The 17,350-nt window shown below is 45.3% G+C and overlaps 1 protein-coding gene across 1 annotated transcript; it reads left to right on the top strand.

Annotated features, from left to right (window-relative positions):
- The first annotated feature begins 77 nt into the window (after positions 1-77).
- CFDP1 (craniofacial development protein 1) lies at positions 78-16,732 on the top strand. Its single transcript, XM_033157434.1, has 7 exons — positions 78-201; positions 1,552-1,663; positions 2,223-2,454; positions 3,948-4,054; positions 7,381-7,482; positions 14,567-14,725; positions 16,000-16,732. Exons 1-7 carry the CDS (start codon positions 147-149, stop codon positions 16,088-16,090), a joined length of 858 nt encoding a protein of 285 aa, XP_033013325.1. The 5' UTR covers positions 78-146; the 3' UTR covers positions 16,091-16,732.
- The last annotated feature ends 618 nt before the right edge of the window (positions 16,733-17,350 follow it).

The following is a 17,350-nucleotide window of genomic DNA, read 5'->3' as shown; positions in this document are numbered from 1 at the left end:
ATCTAAGCGTTGTGTCACTCTACCTTTCTTTATCTCTAGGGTTAATATAGTGAAGCACTCTTGCTCAGGAAACCGGATGTGCTCTATGGTAGCGGAAGTACTTCCTGCCCTTTACTGAGGGAGGGCTTGAGCTTCGCCGAAGAGCCATGTCGGACTCGGAGGAATATTCGTCGGAGGAGGATGAAGATTACTTACCCTCAGGTGGGCGGCCCGGTCCCCCCGCTCAGGAGAGGACCGGGCCTGGGTGATCGGTCCCTCCCCCCCAAAAAGAGAATGTCTGGAAGGGCTTCGGTTTGGGGTTCCTTCGCGCAGAACGCCTCTTACATCCGGGCTACACGTTGTGTTCATCACGTGACAGCAGCCCCGGCTCAGCAAGTTGAGCTGTTGAATGAGGTGGACGGATTTTGAAGGGGGTGGAATGGGCTGAACCACTTCAGGCTACAAATGGGGCAGAGAAATCAACGTTTCAGTGCTCCCTTATTGTTGTCGTTTTTATTTTTTATTTGTTGTTATTATTTTATTGCCCTTATATCCCACCTTTTTCTCCAAGGAGCTCAGGGTGGTGTACAGTGGTATTTTCTCCCTCCTCGTTTAATCCCCACAACAACCCTGCGAAGTAGTTTAACCTGAGAGGCAGTGACTGACATAAGGTCGCCACTTATGAGCCTCATGGTTAAGTGGGGATTTGAATCCTGATCTATCAGGTCCTAGTCCAACACGAACCACTACACCACACTGGTTTTCCAGTGAGAAAAACCCTTTGTAAGTAGAAAGCTAGGACCAGAGAAGTGTTTCTTGCTGATGTGCTGTTTTTCTCCTTGCAGGGAGTTTTCACCATTTTTAAAAAAAATGTTACCGTTATTTTAATAACAGTATTAAAGTGACATTGCACTACAAGGCTAATAACAAAAATGTTTTGAAGTTCATTTTTGTTAGGTTGCTTTGAGTTTAGTTTTTCTGAAAAGACAGCTAATAAATATAAATAATAATATTATCACAATCATTTTGGTCATGTTTGATTTGAAGGCTTAGAAGTCCTACTCTGGACTTGATTTATTCCAATCAAACACAATCAACACAAATGCAGGGAGTGGCTTTATCTGAAGAAGTGTGCATGCACACGAAATCTCATACCAAGAACAAACTTAGTTGGTCTCTAAGGTGCTACTGGAAGGATTTTTTTATTTTTTATTTTGTTTTGGCTTTTCTAAGGGTGAGACATAAACCTTTTGATGTGTAAGAGTGAGGTGTATCTCCAATTTTAATTTAGAAATTTTTTTTAGGGCAGGGTTGATTTTACATTAAGATAATAAGGAATGGTTTCTTTTTGAAGTTGACATAAAGGAATGCAAGACCATGCGCAGGAGTGGAATATTGAATGATAAGAGTTGGGTGGCCCAGAAAGACCACTGTAGTGCAGAATACTGCCCAATTGCAATAGCATAGGCCCCTTTCCCCATATAACATGCAATCCCAGCCTAACTATTGCTGCAGGCACAAAATCTGTTGAAATGATTACTGTTTTGATAATGAAAGCTGTGTTGATAACAGGTGAAGAATACAGTGAAGATGATGTAAATGAATTGGTTAAGGAAGATGAGGAGGAGGAGAAGCCATCACACAGGGAAAAATGCAAGAAGAATTCCAAGGAGATCACATGTCGGTAGGCACCAGCTTCATTTGATGTCAGTGGAAGTGAGTGAGCAGATTAAGAACCCTGTGGCTGGCTCTAGGAATGTACATATTTGGTTCTGCTTATGAATAAATAGCTCAGGTCAAGGATCATGCCTTCAGAATAGGTGGGTCCTTAGAGAGTGATGACAGTGGAAGAGGGAAACTATCAGTAACACAGCAAGCTCAGCAACAGTTCTCATCCGGTTCAGCAAGGAGCTGTCTGAGAATTCCCCCAATTTTCTCTTTCATATCTGCCTAGGTTTCCTTCGTTATCTGAGATAGTAGCCATTAAAATTATTATTTTTTATTATTAGCCTTGACTGAGTTCTTGACATTCGTGTCTCCACTCTTGTTTTCTTTCATTGTAGGGGTTACAGTGGTGCATGGGATACTGACATACTGTCATTTATCAAGCTTTCATTCTTAACTCGTGATTCCACGTTTTAACTACTGGGCTTTTGAAAGATCACTACTGCAAAAGTATAATGTAGGCAGTGTATGTAAATCATTTGCTAATGTGAGTATGGTTTGGTGACATTCATTCTTAGGAAAAGGAACAAAGGATGTGGCCTCTTCTTCAAACCAGGTGGAGGAGAGGCATCAAAGGATGATGAAAGCGACAGTGAGGGTAGCGAGTCGGCAGAAAGCAATCCACACATGAAAGAAACTGATAAAAGACAAAAAGAGGATGCTTTGTGGGCCAGTTTCCTCAGTGATGTGGGCCAGAAACCAAAAGCACCTCCTGCAGTTCAGGCGTCTGGTTGCACACAGAAAGACAAGGTGAGAGGGCACAATAGGGGTAGTATATTGTCTGATAAGTAATGTCTGCAAGATATTTGGGTTTCCAACTGATCACTAATCAAAGACATCCAGAGCAAGGAAGATTCCACACAAATGTGCATTCAGGGGTATTTGTTGTTGATTCTTTCTGATTATCCTGGTTTGCTGTTCCAAGAAAGTAGATCAGATTGATGATGTTACAGTGGTACCTCGGTTTATGAACTTAATCCGTTCCGGGTGTCCATTCTTAAACCGAAACTGTTCTTAAACCGGGGCACGCTTTCCCTAATGAGGCCTCCCACCGCCGGTGCCCTTCCATCATTCGGATTCCGTTCTTAGACCGAGGTAAAGTTTGGAAACCGGGACACTACTTCCGGTTTTCCGGAGTTTGTAAACTGAATAGTTCATAAAATGTTAAGCTGTTCTTAAACCAAGGTACCACTGTATAGAGATTACAGTGAGAAATGGGAGGAGAGAGAGCTGGAGGAAGGTAGTTAAGGTTGATCAACACCAGTTTTGCCTGGAAAGAAATTTACAAATGGAGCGATGAATGCCATTATTTGCAACTTGGAAAAGTCTTCAGATTACCCTTGCATAAATGGCGTTATATTAATCAGGTCTTTAAAAGTTTCAAATGATAGTTCATTTGAGGTTTGAGATCTTGGGATGAAGAGGCCTGTTGTTCTTTTTCATGACTTTAAGCAGGTAGTAGTTGAACCCATAACATCTAGGCATGAGATTTGTTGATGTCAGGGAATGGTCTGAAGATGAGGACTGGGGAATGCATTCTATGGCAGACCAGCTTCTCTCTGATGGAGAGCTGGAGGGGGAAGAGTCGCCCCCCCTTGTCCACAACATGTTCATAAGCAGAAAGAGAGAGAGACAGCTGAGCAGCTTAAGGAGGAGTTACCCGGTTACGAGATAATGACAACAGAACCAGAAGGGAGGGGGAAGCTAGTTGAGACGTCACTTGAGAGTGTGGGGGGGGGCCCTCACCACAGACTCGGAGGTCCACATGTATCAGAGAGCAAAGGAATCAGAGGGAAGGAGGAACTTTCCGTTGGTGCCTAAAATGCTGCAGAAGTCAGAAGGAGGATTAGACTAGCCAACTGCCCTTCTTGCAGAGAGCTGTGTATTTGTGCTTACAACATGATGCTATAATAAAAGGACTATAAATCTATCAACTGCTTGTTAATTCTTATCTGTGAAGCTACCAAAGGGAGAGGAGGACTCTCCACACCTGACAGTTGAGTTGCAAAACGTGGGGTTCCAGATCACACTTGTTTTCATGCTTGAATTACCAGAGAAGTGAATTGTCATTCGAAAATCCAGATTAGATGGGAGTGAAGTTTGAAAGGAAGTGGAAACTGATGGCGGAGAAGCTACTGCTGGTATTGAGCATGGCATTGCACCTGAAATTTAATGAACTTGAAAGAGAATTTGGGCTGACTCTGACATTTGACAAATGTGGTTTCTCATAATGTTTTGGTTAGCCAGCCGAAGAGAAGAATTCATGCAAACCTCAGGAGGTGGTGAAGGAACCTGAGAAGAGCAAAGTTGCCATCACCAAAGTCTTTGACTTTGCGGGTGAAGAGGTGAGGTGAGTTTGGCCTCTTGCCTTTCTAGCCACAATGAGCCATATCCCTGGTCCTTTTTGAGCCATTGCATTTAACTCTTTGCCTCAACTGTGTCTAAAAATATTAACAGTATTTTACTAAAATATGCATATCCTTACCTTCTGTCCTATTATAGGGTCCCCAAAGCATCTTAGCAACATTAATGTGAAGAAGTTTTAGGTTTCAATAGAACTGAAAAACTTTAAAAAAATTTTTAAATGGCATCAAAACAGCAACATAACGGGTAGATAAGACAGGACCACTATATGTCCTCCAAACACAAGGCTGAATAGTGCTGTCTCCAGTGGGTTGTGAAATGCTGAGGGGGCATAGAATTTCACAGTAGGAACACCACTGGCAAAAAGCTCTTGACCCCTGTATGCAGATACTGTGTGTTAGAAAGTGGCCCTGGGTTGCATTTCTAAACCATCTAATGACTAGAGTATGTTGGCAGGTTCATATAAGAGGAGACAAATCTTCATATATTCAGGCCCACAACAATTACCTAGTGATATAACATTGACCCAGGGCCAGGAACTGGATAAAAATTAACTCTGCCTTGTCAACAGGAACTGCTGCACAACAACAGAACCTTGCTTCTGTTTCATGCTGTGTATAGCTTCAAAATTCCCATTGCTTGTCTGGACTTTTCCCTACATTAACCTCTGAAAGATGTAGAGAGAACTCTCTTCTCAGCAAAAGTGAACAATAATTTCTCATCCTGACACAGATAGCACTAAATGTGCTATGAGCCCCTGCACTGATGTAAATTGAAAGAGTGTGCAGTAATTGAACCAGTTATTTTGCTTAGGAATTGATCTATCAGATCCTCGACTGTAACTAAGGACCAGAAAGAAAAACTGAAAGCAATGGGACAGTCATCAACAGCCAATATTATAGATGTCTGCTCTGACATGAGAAATTATGGAGGTTCCAAAGTGCCTCACCCTTTGCTTAAGCCTGACTGGAAAATGCCAGAGACTTTCCTATCTCATTAGAGAAAGGAGGTGACCAGAAGAGTCTTGCTGGATCAAACCAAGGGCACACCCAGTCCAGCATTCTGCTTCCTTCAGTGGCCAGCCAAATGCCTTGTGGAAGGGAAGAAGCAGGTTTTAAAGGCAGTAGGTCTCCTCTGATGTTTCTCCTCAGCATGTGATATTCAGAGGCATTGCACCATACAGACATGACAGAGTACACACAGGTCCCGCTTTATGAACACAATAGGTTCGTAGGAAATGGTTCCTTAAGTGAGCATTTGCATAAGAAGCTGATGATTTCCATTACTTCCTATGGAAACATTTGTAATGTGTGATTTATCTGTTCTCTCTTGCCGTCCCCGTCCCCCCATGGTTTGTGCCTGATGTGGCTGCTGCCAATTTGCAAAAGCCAAACAAAGGAAAAACTGATTAGTCTGATCTCTCCCTCCCTCGGTGTTTTCTGCCCAAAATGGCTGCCCATGCCCAGCAAAACACAAACAAGTATGGAAGTGAGCAAACTCCCGCTGTCTGGATATCTGAACCAGCCATTAGGGTATAATTCTTTGTGTTTGGTTAACTGATATTTTGAATAACATGTGTTCCAATAGCAGGACCTGCATGTACTGGTAATTGTCCATTTTGACTAGTCTTTATCTAGTTTATACAGTATGTTCTTTCCTGATTCCATGGGAAAGAATCTTTCCGGTTTGGACTCCTACAGTATCAGGGACGCTGCCAAGTTGCAGTTTATAAATAACAGTGTTCCTCCTGTTGCAAACTAGAACTCTGCAAACATACCCTATAGCTACTACATATTCCAGTTATGTACAATCAAAAACGAACTGCAACCTGTAATTCTTACCGGACAAGTGCTGATTGGATTTTTATCCAAACCTTGGCCATTCTCCAAGACCTCTATCGTCAGTCCCAGACTGATCTTAATTTGTATTTGCTGTAACAATTACTCCCCTAGACACAGTAAATGCAATAAATTAGAATTGGAAACAGATGCCATTTAATTGTCGGTGACCTTATAAATGAGCAGTCAGGACTTGGTATTGTTTGTAGTGTTTTGTTGGGATCCTCATTGCATATTGGTTACCTGTGGAGGAGTTGGCTAGATGGAGAGTACTTGGGGGAAGCGTCAGTAAATAGCCAGTTCAGGATGAATCAGTAGCCTGATGGTATGGTTTAAAAGGCAAATAGCATCTCGGTTTTCTTAAGATACATTGTTCCAGGGCTTGGCAAGTAGTACTGTTACTGATGAGACTTGCATTACGCATAGATTACCTGAGCCTGTAATTCAAGAAAGATATTGACAGACTGAGGAATATTCTAAAGAAGATTAGATACCTTGAAAGCACATTATATTTGGAAGAAACTTGAAGGAACTGTTCATGTTTACCCTAATGAAGAGGCCACAGGGAGGGAATATGTTTATGAAGGAAGGGAATCATTGTTCACCAGATCCACTGAGGATACTCCAGGAAGTAACAGGCTTAAATAACAGGAAGGTAGATTTGGGTTAAATGTTGAACAGAACTTCCTAAGTGGAAGATCACTTCAGCAACGCCACAAAATCCATCGTTCTAGGGATGTTGTAGATTCTCCTCCGAACTTTTTGAAGGTGGTGTCTGTTAAGGATGCCAAAGCAATAGATTTTAAACTGAAGAAGCTACACTGTCATGGATGAAGGAAAAAAAAATTACTGCATAAAAATGGGTTAGAAAGCATATCTGAGGATGGATTATTTGGCTTGTATTTTTCCCTGGACATTTTATTGGTAGGAATTAAATTTATGAGCGACTTTTGGAATTAATATGAAAAAGCTGTATATGCATTAGTCTGTTAGCTGTGACAGCTAAGGTTGGTATGTTCACTGGCCAGTAACCAGATGCTGTGGAGGAACTGGGTGCGTACCACAATCATGCCCTGCTTGTGGGAAAGATGAGCTTCTCGAGGCATCTGACTTGCCACTATTGAAAAGGAAGTGCTAGGCCTTTTGTCTCATTCAGCAGGATAATTCTTTCATTCTTAGGGTCTTTTTGCACTATGCCTCTAGAAGTTTGATGCTTGGTGGTTGTCTGTTGCTTAGCTGAGAAGAAATGTTTTAAGACGGCTATGCATCTTCAAAGCAGAGCTGTTGAAAAGAGTCACCCAGTGAACTTCATGGCATACCAAGAACTTGAACCCAGGTCTCTGTAGTCATTGTCTGCAACACCACACCGCCTCTCACAACTTTATGGCCAACCGCTGCCTCTATAGTTTCTGCTCTGCACACGTGTTCCAGCTTTAACAGATGGCTTTGGTATTCTTCCCTTTCCTTGTGGCAGGGTCACAAAGGAAGTTGATGCTACATCTGAAGAAGCCCAGTTCTTTCTGAAGCAGCAAGAGCAGAAGACTGTCGTCCCAGCATCCTCGCCTACTGTTTCTGGGTAAGCCCTAGCCGCCTGGTCCTGCAGGTTCAAAGCTTCTGTGAACATTAGAATTCTGCTGGGAGATTGTAATGCTTGCATCTTTGGCGTTGGCAGGATCTTGGGACCTCATCAATGAGTTGCTTGGATTCTACGTGTGAGACTTTCCCTTGCTCCCGTCACCCTCGGGGGAAGTGAATGAATGAATCGGAAGAGTTTCCCAAAGTTGGGTCTATAGCTGTTTTGGGACTACAATTCTCATCATCCCTGACTACTGGTCCTGCTAGCTAGGCGTAAAGAGAGTCTAGAAACAGCTGGAGACCCAAGTTTGGGAAGCCTTGAACTAGAGCATTCTTGCCAGGGAGGAAGGAGGTTTCACACGCAAGTCACAGTGAGCTCTCATTCATGAAGGAACCTGAGGTCTGCTGCCGTTCTCCTTGAGAGGACAAGTGGCCCCTGAAGAGGTTCTATGACTGCACACAATATTCTAGCTACTTCCCTCTTGAGCTGAAGTACATTGTTTCTGCCCTTCTCTCTTGTATTCTGTCTTTCCAGCTGAAGTTGCAAGCTTGACAATTTGAGGCCATTGCAGAAAGTGCTTCTTGGTCTTAATGAACAGTAACCTTGCAAATGGTGTGAGAGTACTGTATATTCTGGCGTATAAGACTACTTTTTAATCCAGGAAAATCTTCTCAAAAGTCGGGGGTCGACTTATACGCCGTGTATATCTCAAACTCTATATTTTAACTGGAAAAGTTGGGGGTTGTCTTATACGCCCAGTCTTATACGCCGGAAAATACGGTACTTGGCAAGAAGTTGTGATGGTAGAACTAGACATACAAAAAGCATAAATAGCCATATTATTCCATTGTGGTGTGGGGGGAGTATAAAATCCACAGTAGGACGATTTTATTAGGACCAACACAAATCACTCAAAATGTCTTCAAGTTCTCTATTGTTTAATTATTTTGAAATATACTCTCATTGTTCTAGGTTTGTGTGTGTTGCTGTATTTTGTTTTGGTATGATTAGTTGGTCATGCCCTCTGTATATCAACTATGATAGCTGCAGGGATGGGTGATAAACAAAAAAGTGGGCATGACATTAAAGCAATGTCGTTTGCAGGTTGAAGGAGAAATGTAATAGTTTATTTAATAACATGATATGCCAATCAGTATAAACATTCTCAACCATAAAACAGTTGTAAAATAAGTGTTATAAAGTTATGCATTGGCCCCAAGACTGAAGACAGTGTTTGACACCTAAGGTTATAAGCTTTATTCTGAGCAGACCCTCTGGGATCACTGGCCTTCGGCTTTATTCCAAGCACAACTCTACTTCTGAGTAGAGAAGCTGAAGCTTGTGCTGTAATAAGGCCAGTTGACTTCAAACAATCAACTTAACTCAGAACAACCTGTAAAGAGCAGATTTGAGAATTGCATGCCACTGGACTCCCATATCTTTTTTTTAAAATAAGAATTTATTAAATTTTAACAATAAAGCACACAAAATACAAAATACAAAACACTACAAAGTACTACAAAACTACAAAAAATAACAAACACTTATTTAACTATCCTTATAATAGTCCTAACATTGTTTTGAGACCTCCTCGCATCCTCTCTTCTGCGTTCATTTCTAATCTTCTTTAGTAATTTTATAACATATAAAATCATCATTCTCATCTAATCCTAATCTTTATAAACAATAATCATCATTTTAATTTAATCTTAATCCTAATAAAAATAAACATAATTTATTTCTATCTACTTCTTATATCCTATCTTAATCCCATATCAGTGAGCATTTACCCCATTTGTAAACCACCCTTCCATCACTTAAGATCTCAGGGTGGTTTTTGCAACACAAATATTAACAATACATATATAACAACTGAAAGCCATGTACAGTCATACCTCGAGTTTCGTACGCTCCGTGTTGCGTACGTTTGACTTACGAACCTCTGCAACCCAGAAGTCCTCCCTGGAGCGTGCGGGTGCGCAGAAGCGTTCTGCGCACTTTGCGCATGCGCAGAAGTGCAAAAACACGGAAACACCCGAGTTTTTTCTTTTTTTCCGGGCATTCATGTTAAGCATGCCCATGTTACGTAGCACGATCCGGAACGGATCGCGTGTGTAACATGGGGTACCACTGTAATGTTTGGTTTATGGATGCAGGCATCTGGATGCCGAATTCTTGCCCGGCTAAAGCCTGCACATAACTCAGGCAGGGGTCTTGATGGAGCTGATAGCTCCTCCGTTCCATTGCTATCCCAGAAGCAGAGGCACAGGGTGGAGGTCTTGCACCTATTCCTTTGCTTTTACTACGTAATAGTTGAATCACACCTGCACTGTGGACCTGTTGCTACACAATGTGAAGGATTCCTTGCTAAATGTTCTCAGATGTTGGGCTTAAGATGAAGGAGTTTGGTTGTGGGTTGGGAAAGTTCCACCTGCCCCCTCTCCCCGCCATGCTGTAATCCGGGCAGGTCTGATCGTTTCCACCATTCAAGCTGCATTAGCCAACGCACAGTGACTCCACTTTGGGAACAAAGGTTCCATTTTCAGTCTAGATTTCCCTGCTTTTGTAACCCAAATTCAGTGTGCTAATCACAGCAGAGGCTATGAGAAAATAGCTCCGGTAGCAATATTGTTAGAGCCTGGCCTTTCTGTTTGGGCTTATTATAGAGTTGCTTGCTGTTAATAGCAGCCTTGGTCTCTCGCTCTCATCTTGGTGTTTTCCAAAATGACAGCCCTGAGTTTGTGACCTCTGTGGCCCCTTGTCAACTCCCAGGTTGCTGTGAATTAGCAGCAGGTGAAATTCAACTTTATAGCAAGTTGGGCAGCTCCCTTTTCCTTAAGCATGGACTGGATTGAAGGGTCACAGTCTTAAATTAAGTTGAATCAGTGCATCAGATCAGTGGCCTGTAACAAGATGCATTCCTTTGAGAGGTGAAGACAGAAATGCATCTTTGCTTCCGTGAGCACCCCTACCCGCCAGCTCCCCGAAGCTTTGATTTATGTATCTCTTTTGGTCTTCACCCTGCTTTGTGCCGAGAATACAGGAACCACTCCAAGAGTTATATTGAAGCAACTAAAGAGGTCACGGGGTAATCGTAGCCCTTCTGCTGTAGCTGGAAGAGCCTCTTGTTTTCCCCTGTATATATGCTGATGCTGCCGTCTGTCTCAGAGCAGAAAGCTCTCCAGGAAACAGGCTGGGCTGGGACTGTATCCTTCAGGGGCTGGGCTGCGTCTGGCTCCATGAAAAGATGGCCACATTTCCTGCTGTCAACATCCACTTTCAGTGCCTGTGTTAATTCTGCTGAACTGCTGCTTTCTTTCCTGGTGGCAGTAGAAAAGAGGTGCAGAATCTGTGGCCCAGCAATGTTGCTGGGCTGCAGCTTCCATCATTCCTGGGGGTGACTTCCCCAAGACTTTTTAAATGGATCACAGCCACCAGGGGGCGCAGAACCCCTCCGAGCCATGAAATCAGTTCCTGTCCAGGTGATGTCATTTCGTCTACAGATTTAATAGCCATTGGAAAACTCTTTGTCAGGCTAGAAGGGGCCTCATTCCTGTGCATGTCCCTCCAAGAGCTCTAACAGCTTTTCAGAGGCCAGCTGCTCCAAAAGTCCCACAGCCAGTTTGAGTAGGCTGCTTTCCAGACAAATCACCTTCTTCTTTGCTCTCTGTGTGCTATGTTGTATTTCTCATTAGCCGGCTGCATCACCCTGAGAGCTCACATCAAGAGGAGGCCTCTTGCTGAGAAGACTGCAGCCCTTTCAAAACACTGTCTGCTAGCAGCTAGAAATGCCATTAAATGGAGTGGAGACCTGGAATCTCCACCAAAAAGCCTGAATGCTCGGCTTCTGGGCCAGCACTTTGCTCCTGTGTGCGTGGCGCTGCTTGGTCCCCTTTCCTCGCCTTCTTTGGAAAGGAATGGAGAGTTCTGTGAGGGATATGGCTGGAAGCACACCCCTGTTCCTGAGCAAATCTTATTTTGGCTGCACAGGCCAATGGCCAGCTGTGGAAGCCATTTCCTGTGGTTTGAGACACGGATGCTTCTTTCTGCTGTTGTTGGTGGAAGCGGTGCTCTTTCTCTGGATTAGCGCTCCCCCACTCTCCCTGCAATCCCAGGGATTTAGACCCTTCTGCTGTGATGCTGCGTGTCGATTCCACTCCAGACCCGGGCAAGGCGTAGCCGTTAGGAGGGAGCTGATTGGGCCAGGCCTGGAGGGGGAGGGGCCAGGGAGGGAGCATCTGTCCTTCATTTAGCTGCTCTGTGCTTTGTGGAGGCTGGGAGGGAGCACAGCTGCAGAGCACCAATTCTGCAGGCACCAGCCAAAAGGGGAGCTTGGAGCGGCTCTGAAAAATGTGCCTTGGAACAAAATATGGCTCCTGTAACGGCAGGCGTTTTGCCCTGAAGCACAGCGGTGCACTTTGAAAAGAGCAACGCTGGCTTGGTTGAGAACTTTTTTTGGGGGGGGGGGGTTGCAGGGAGAGCGACAAGGGACTTGGATTCAGGAACCAGCCAGTCTCAGTAAAAGTTGGAGCCCTGTGCTGTACGCTAGACCAGAAAAGTGTCCTCTTTCAGCAACCAGGCCCTTCAGATGTTGAGTTCTAAACTTATTATCTCAGCTGTGAAAGTCCAATGACTAGCCATGGTCTTAAACAGCAGCTGTTTGGCAGAGGATGAGAGTGAGATCCTGATGATAGTCACTGTGCTGCTCATGAGAAAGGGCTTCTCGTGTTACCTTGGGCAGGTCACTCATTGGGCTTGTTTTCCAGGCAGGGCATGTCTTCCATCTCGCAAGTGCCAGAGACCTCTTTCTGGGAGACTGGCTGTCCTTGGGCTTCTCATACCTTTTCGCAGCACTTCCTAATCACACAGGATTGTGCGGAGGATAATAAAGAGAATGGGGAGAGCCAGGGGTGCTGATCTGAGGAGCTGGGAGAAGTGGTGAAATTAAAAACGTTACAAACTAGGGGTGGCTAACCTATGGCCTTTCATATATTTCTGGACTCCTTCTCCCATCACCATCCCTGCCATCTGACTAGGGCTGACTCTGCCCACACCTGAAAGGCCACAGGTTAGCCACCCATGTTACAAGCAAGCATTTAGCCTGGCTGTTGAACTGAACAGAGACATGGGCCTGGATTGTGTTTCAAATTTTGCAGTAGCTTCGCTGGCGGCAAGTAGTGCAGAGAGAGGGAGAGTGTGTTGTTGTACACCTTGAGGCCCTGAACTTGGACAGAATCTTGAAAACAAAAGGGCTGGAAAATGTTTTCCTCTGACTCATTGTTTTCCAGTAAAATATCCTGAATGCTGTTCCTTGCCCATCCATGGTTCTTTCCCCTCAGCCTTAGAATGCAAGTCGTTTCCGCTCTGAATTTTCAGAATGGCCACTGATTGGCAGAAAGGAAGTTATCCCAGGAATGCAAATAAACGGCAAGCTGGAGACTCTGCTGACGGGGTTCATGGGAGTTTGCATTGCTGTTTCCACGTCTGCAGTGACGGATCTGCAGAGGCCCCATTAAGGCCGCGTGGCGTTTCCTGCACACCCTGGGAGTTGGAGGGCCATGCTGTTTCGTTACTTAAGGGCTAGAATTTCCCACTGGGCAGATGGCTGTGATTTAGACTCTTTTTCAGGACTGGGCCTCATTCATTAGGAGACTTCTGCTGTCCAAAGAACTGGCTTCAGAAACTCCAGTGACATTTGAGAAGCAGTGGAGGATTCTGCTTTGGTGGGGCTCAGAGCAAAGGAAAGGGAGGCCCAATAATCAGTGTTCAGATGTTCTGCATTTTTTGTAAAGCCTTCCCATGGCACTCCAAAGTTGTGTGTTGCCAAGGCAAGCCAACTGTGCACCTGTGGGCACTTAACAACCTCATGACTCACTTCCTTGTGGAAAGTTGGAGAGGAAAAAGTAAAAAGGTTTGTTAGCTGCAGGCAGACTTTTGACATTGTTACATTGTTATCATAAGTGCATATATGTGGCAATAGTTTTATCAGAATGGACCATGGGAGGCACTTTGGTTCAAGAGCTAGATGGACTTTTGGATGGTGAAGCCTCTTTGTGCTATGGATTATTCTTCTCTCTGTGCTCCATTTGTAAAAGGAGGCAAATGGGAGCCTTGTTTGTGGGGTGGTTGTTGTGGCTACATTTTATTTATGTACTGTTTTTTGGCCCAAAGGCCCCCCAAGCTATAAGCAGCATATTGAAAACAACAGACTATACAGTAGAGTACAGTAAAACGCTTTAAAGAAATCCACAAACAATCGATATAAGACACCAGAGCAGCAACCTAGGAGGGCCAGGGGAAGGCCTTCCCAAGCTCAAGGATTAAAGGGTGCTGTCACCTATCATACATCCCCATACACTTGGGGGCTAGAAACCTGAATAGACAAGACCCTGGGGAGCTGCGGTTGGGCAGAGCTGTAGGTAGCACTGGGCTAGAGAGACCAGTGACCTGACATGTACTCTGACATACACTGGGGTAACTGAGAGGAGGACTCCAGGCTCCATGACCTGAACAAGTCCAGTGTATAATTGTCTGAATGCCTTCATCAAGTGTTAGGTTCTCAAGAGATGCTGTGCCGATGCCTTCATCCATCTTCCTCTTCTCCATGGGACTTAGAAGTAGTGACCATAATACTTAAGACTTTAGCAGTGTACTTTAGCATGTTCAGATTGTTTTGCATATATTCTCCCATAATCCTTAACAACAGCCCTTTAAGTAGACTGGTATTATATCCCCATATTGATTGACACTCATGTCTTAGGCTATGACTCCCATCACCCCCTGCCAACAGCTCTGATGGGAGGTGTGGTTCAAAACATTTGGAGGACACCAGGTTGTGAAGACTGGTAGAGTGTGCATTGGTGGCAGAGAAGAGAGTTGAACCACAGCTCATTCCCAAAACTGCTGAGCTGCTTCAGGCAATGACGGCTTAGGCCCACCTGTAGGAATTTTCACCTGCAAGGGGGAGAGCTGCCAGGTTGCTGGACTCTGGAGAAGCACTGCATCCCCCACCTGGGCTCATCTGCCTTGTTTTGCTGGGACTTCCTTGAACCTCCCTTGTAACCTGCCTTCTTGTCTCTGCCAGAGTGAAGCGGCCGAGTGGCATGAACAGCCTCCTGGGGAAGATAGGCACCAAAAAGCAGAAGCTCAGCACCCTGGAGAAATCCAAGCTAGACTGGGAGACCTTCAAAGAAGAGGAGGGCATCGGGGAGGAGCTGGCCATCCACAACCGAGGGAAAGATGGGTAAGAGGGCAGCATCCTCCAGCAGGCATAGCGGCATCAGTATATCTTTTCCAGGGGTTTGACATTTGTAGTTCTTTCCACGAATCTTGAGGCCTCAGATAAACGCTTCCATTGAGGAGCAGATTCCCAGCTGTCCCTTTGGTCTGGCACTGCCTGCCCCTGTGACATCAGGGGTGGGCATTTTTAAAGTTTGTATCAACTGTGTGTTTTTGCTAGAAGTCCAAGGTCCACCAGGCAGAGCCTGGAAACTGGCCAGTGGAACAGCGCAAAGACCAGGACAGCATCAACAAATAGTTATATTTTATAGGACTGGAACAGAGAGACCAATATGCAGTTAAATTGGGAATTAGAAACCCTTGCTGAGCTAATGCAGATCGCCCAGGAATGTACCAATAATAGATCCCAATAAAAACTTTGGGCACCCCGGTGTATTCCACACACGTCTCACCCCCATTCACCACCAATGTATCTGCAGTGAGCTCCAAGTTTGTGAAACCAGAACTCTCTTGTTCTGGGCTGGCCTGGTTTTGTAAGAGATGAGGAGGACCTACACACACACACACACACACACACAGAGAGAGAGAGAGAGAGAGAGAGAGAGAGAGAGAGAGAGAGAGTTCTTCAGCTGCTTCTCATTATGGTGTTATGTAGGGCAGGCCCCACAGGAAATGCCCCTTTGGTTTTTTTATTTCTGTGCCTGGCAGTATGTGGGACAGGCCATGTGAGAGCCCTGGGGTGTTTGCGGGAGGAGAGATAGGTGGCCTTGTGCTGCCCTACTGAGTTATGGCAAGGGGTTGATGAGGGACAACTGAAGGTTGCACAAAAATGCACTTGATTTCATTTGTGCTTGTCTCCAGTGTCATTATTGGAAATTATTTATAGCTTGCAATTAGTTGGACAATTTGGGTTATTTTGTTGGGGAAGGAAAGTCAAGTGAAGGAGTTTAGCTCTGCCTGATTCTTAATCTTTCCCACTCTCTTAAATCCATATGCAAAGTTGTTGCCCAAGACATGTTGCACATGGGACTGGCCGCAATAACTTACTGGCGACATGGGAGCACCAGTGCCCACCATCTGCCAGGGGAGCAGGGGAGCCTTGTGCAACAGTGACTCTCTGGGGCTGAAAAAGCGAGGTGGCACTTGAGGCAGTGAAGCCCCTGCAAGGGCAGCAGCAACAGGGTCTTTCCGTAGTTTATTTCCTGGCGTCAAACTGGAGGCCAGACTGGCTTGTGTTTTGGTGTCTCTGGAGCTAACCCTCTGCCTCCTTCCCTGCAGGTACTTGGAGAGGAAAGCGTTTCTGGAGAGGGTTGACCACCGGCAGTTTGAGCATGAGCGGGACATACGCATGAGCAACATGAAACCTTGAGACTGCTGCAGAGCCCAGTCCGAATCATGCCTCTGATCTGGCTAGCCTCAGAAGGCAGCAACTCATAGAGTTATGACCTATATGGATTTTCTTTTTCACCACAATAGTGAATAGGTGAATGGAGGTCACTGTGGCAGGTGATTTGCCTGCCAAACGGCTGATGTGTGCAGGAGACACCAGTGTGGTTCTGCTGGGTGCTTGTCAGCGGCTGCGGTGGAGGTTTTCCAGATCTCCCTGCTCCTGGGGGTTAGGAGGGACGAAGCAAGCTTTATGCTGTGGCAGTAGCCTGCTCATGCCCGCTGCCTGGGCACCACTTCCCTGGGGCATCATCTCCATGGGTCTCCCAAGGGCTGCCGACTCACAGAGCGCCTCTGTGCAGCTGGAGGGCTTTTCTTCCCAAGGACACACTGCAGTCATGCATTGTGTCTGCATTAGGCCCATTGACCCACTTTCTGAAGAGACTTCCTCTTCTCCCTGTGGGATCTCCACTCTCGTTTTTTCATAAACCCTTTCACCAGGATTATTATTATTTTTTAAAGCAAGTCCTCTGTCATGCTCTGCACGAACATTGGAGGAACAGCAGCATGCATGTGAGGAAAGTCGGCATCCCTTTGTTCCTTTGAATAAAGTGTTAAAACTTTATTGTCGGGTGTGTCGTTCTTCATCCATTGGCAGGGGACCTTATATAGGCCAAACAAGACGACAAAGCAAAGACTGGCTGCTTGGAGAGAGTCCAAATCCATTCTCACAACCTTGATCCTTGTTGTTGTTGTTCAGTTGTTCAGTCGTGTCCGACTCTTCGTGACCCCATGGACCAGAGCACGCCAGGCACGCCTATCCTTCACTGCCTCTCGCAGTTTGGCCAAACTCATGTTAGTAGCTTCGAGAACACTGTCCAACCATCTCATCCTCTGTCGTCCCCTTCTCCTTGTGCCCTCCATCTTGACCTGTCCATAGCTTCCCTGAGTAATTCAAGCCCCTTCGCCACGAGAAGGCAGTGATCCATGAAGGGGACCTTGATCCTATGTGCTAGGAAAATGCATGTGGAAAGCCATAACCTGTCTTCAGCATCAGGAGCAGGACCTGGTGTATCATTTGGTGCTTTTTCTCCCCATAATCCCCTGTGGGGATACACTTTGAGACCACCTGGAACCCAGGTCGATGTTTGATCAGCATTGGGAACTGGCTTCTGTCTGTGCGCGCGTGGGTGGGTGTGGCTGTCTAAAGTCCATGTTCTTGTAGAGAACATGACCAATAAAT

The sequence above is a fragment of the Lacerta agilis genome, chromosome 8 (assembly GCF_009819535.1).
Source record: "Lacerta agilis isolate rLacAgi1 chromosome 8, rLacAgi1.pri, whole genome shotgun sequence".
Lineage (NCBI taxonomy): Eukaryota > Metazoa > Chordata > Lepidosauria > Squamata > Lacertidae > Lacerta > Lacerta agilis.
This window is presented reverse-complemented; position numbering and strand designations above follow the sequence as displayed.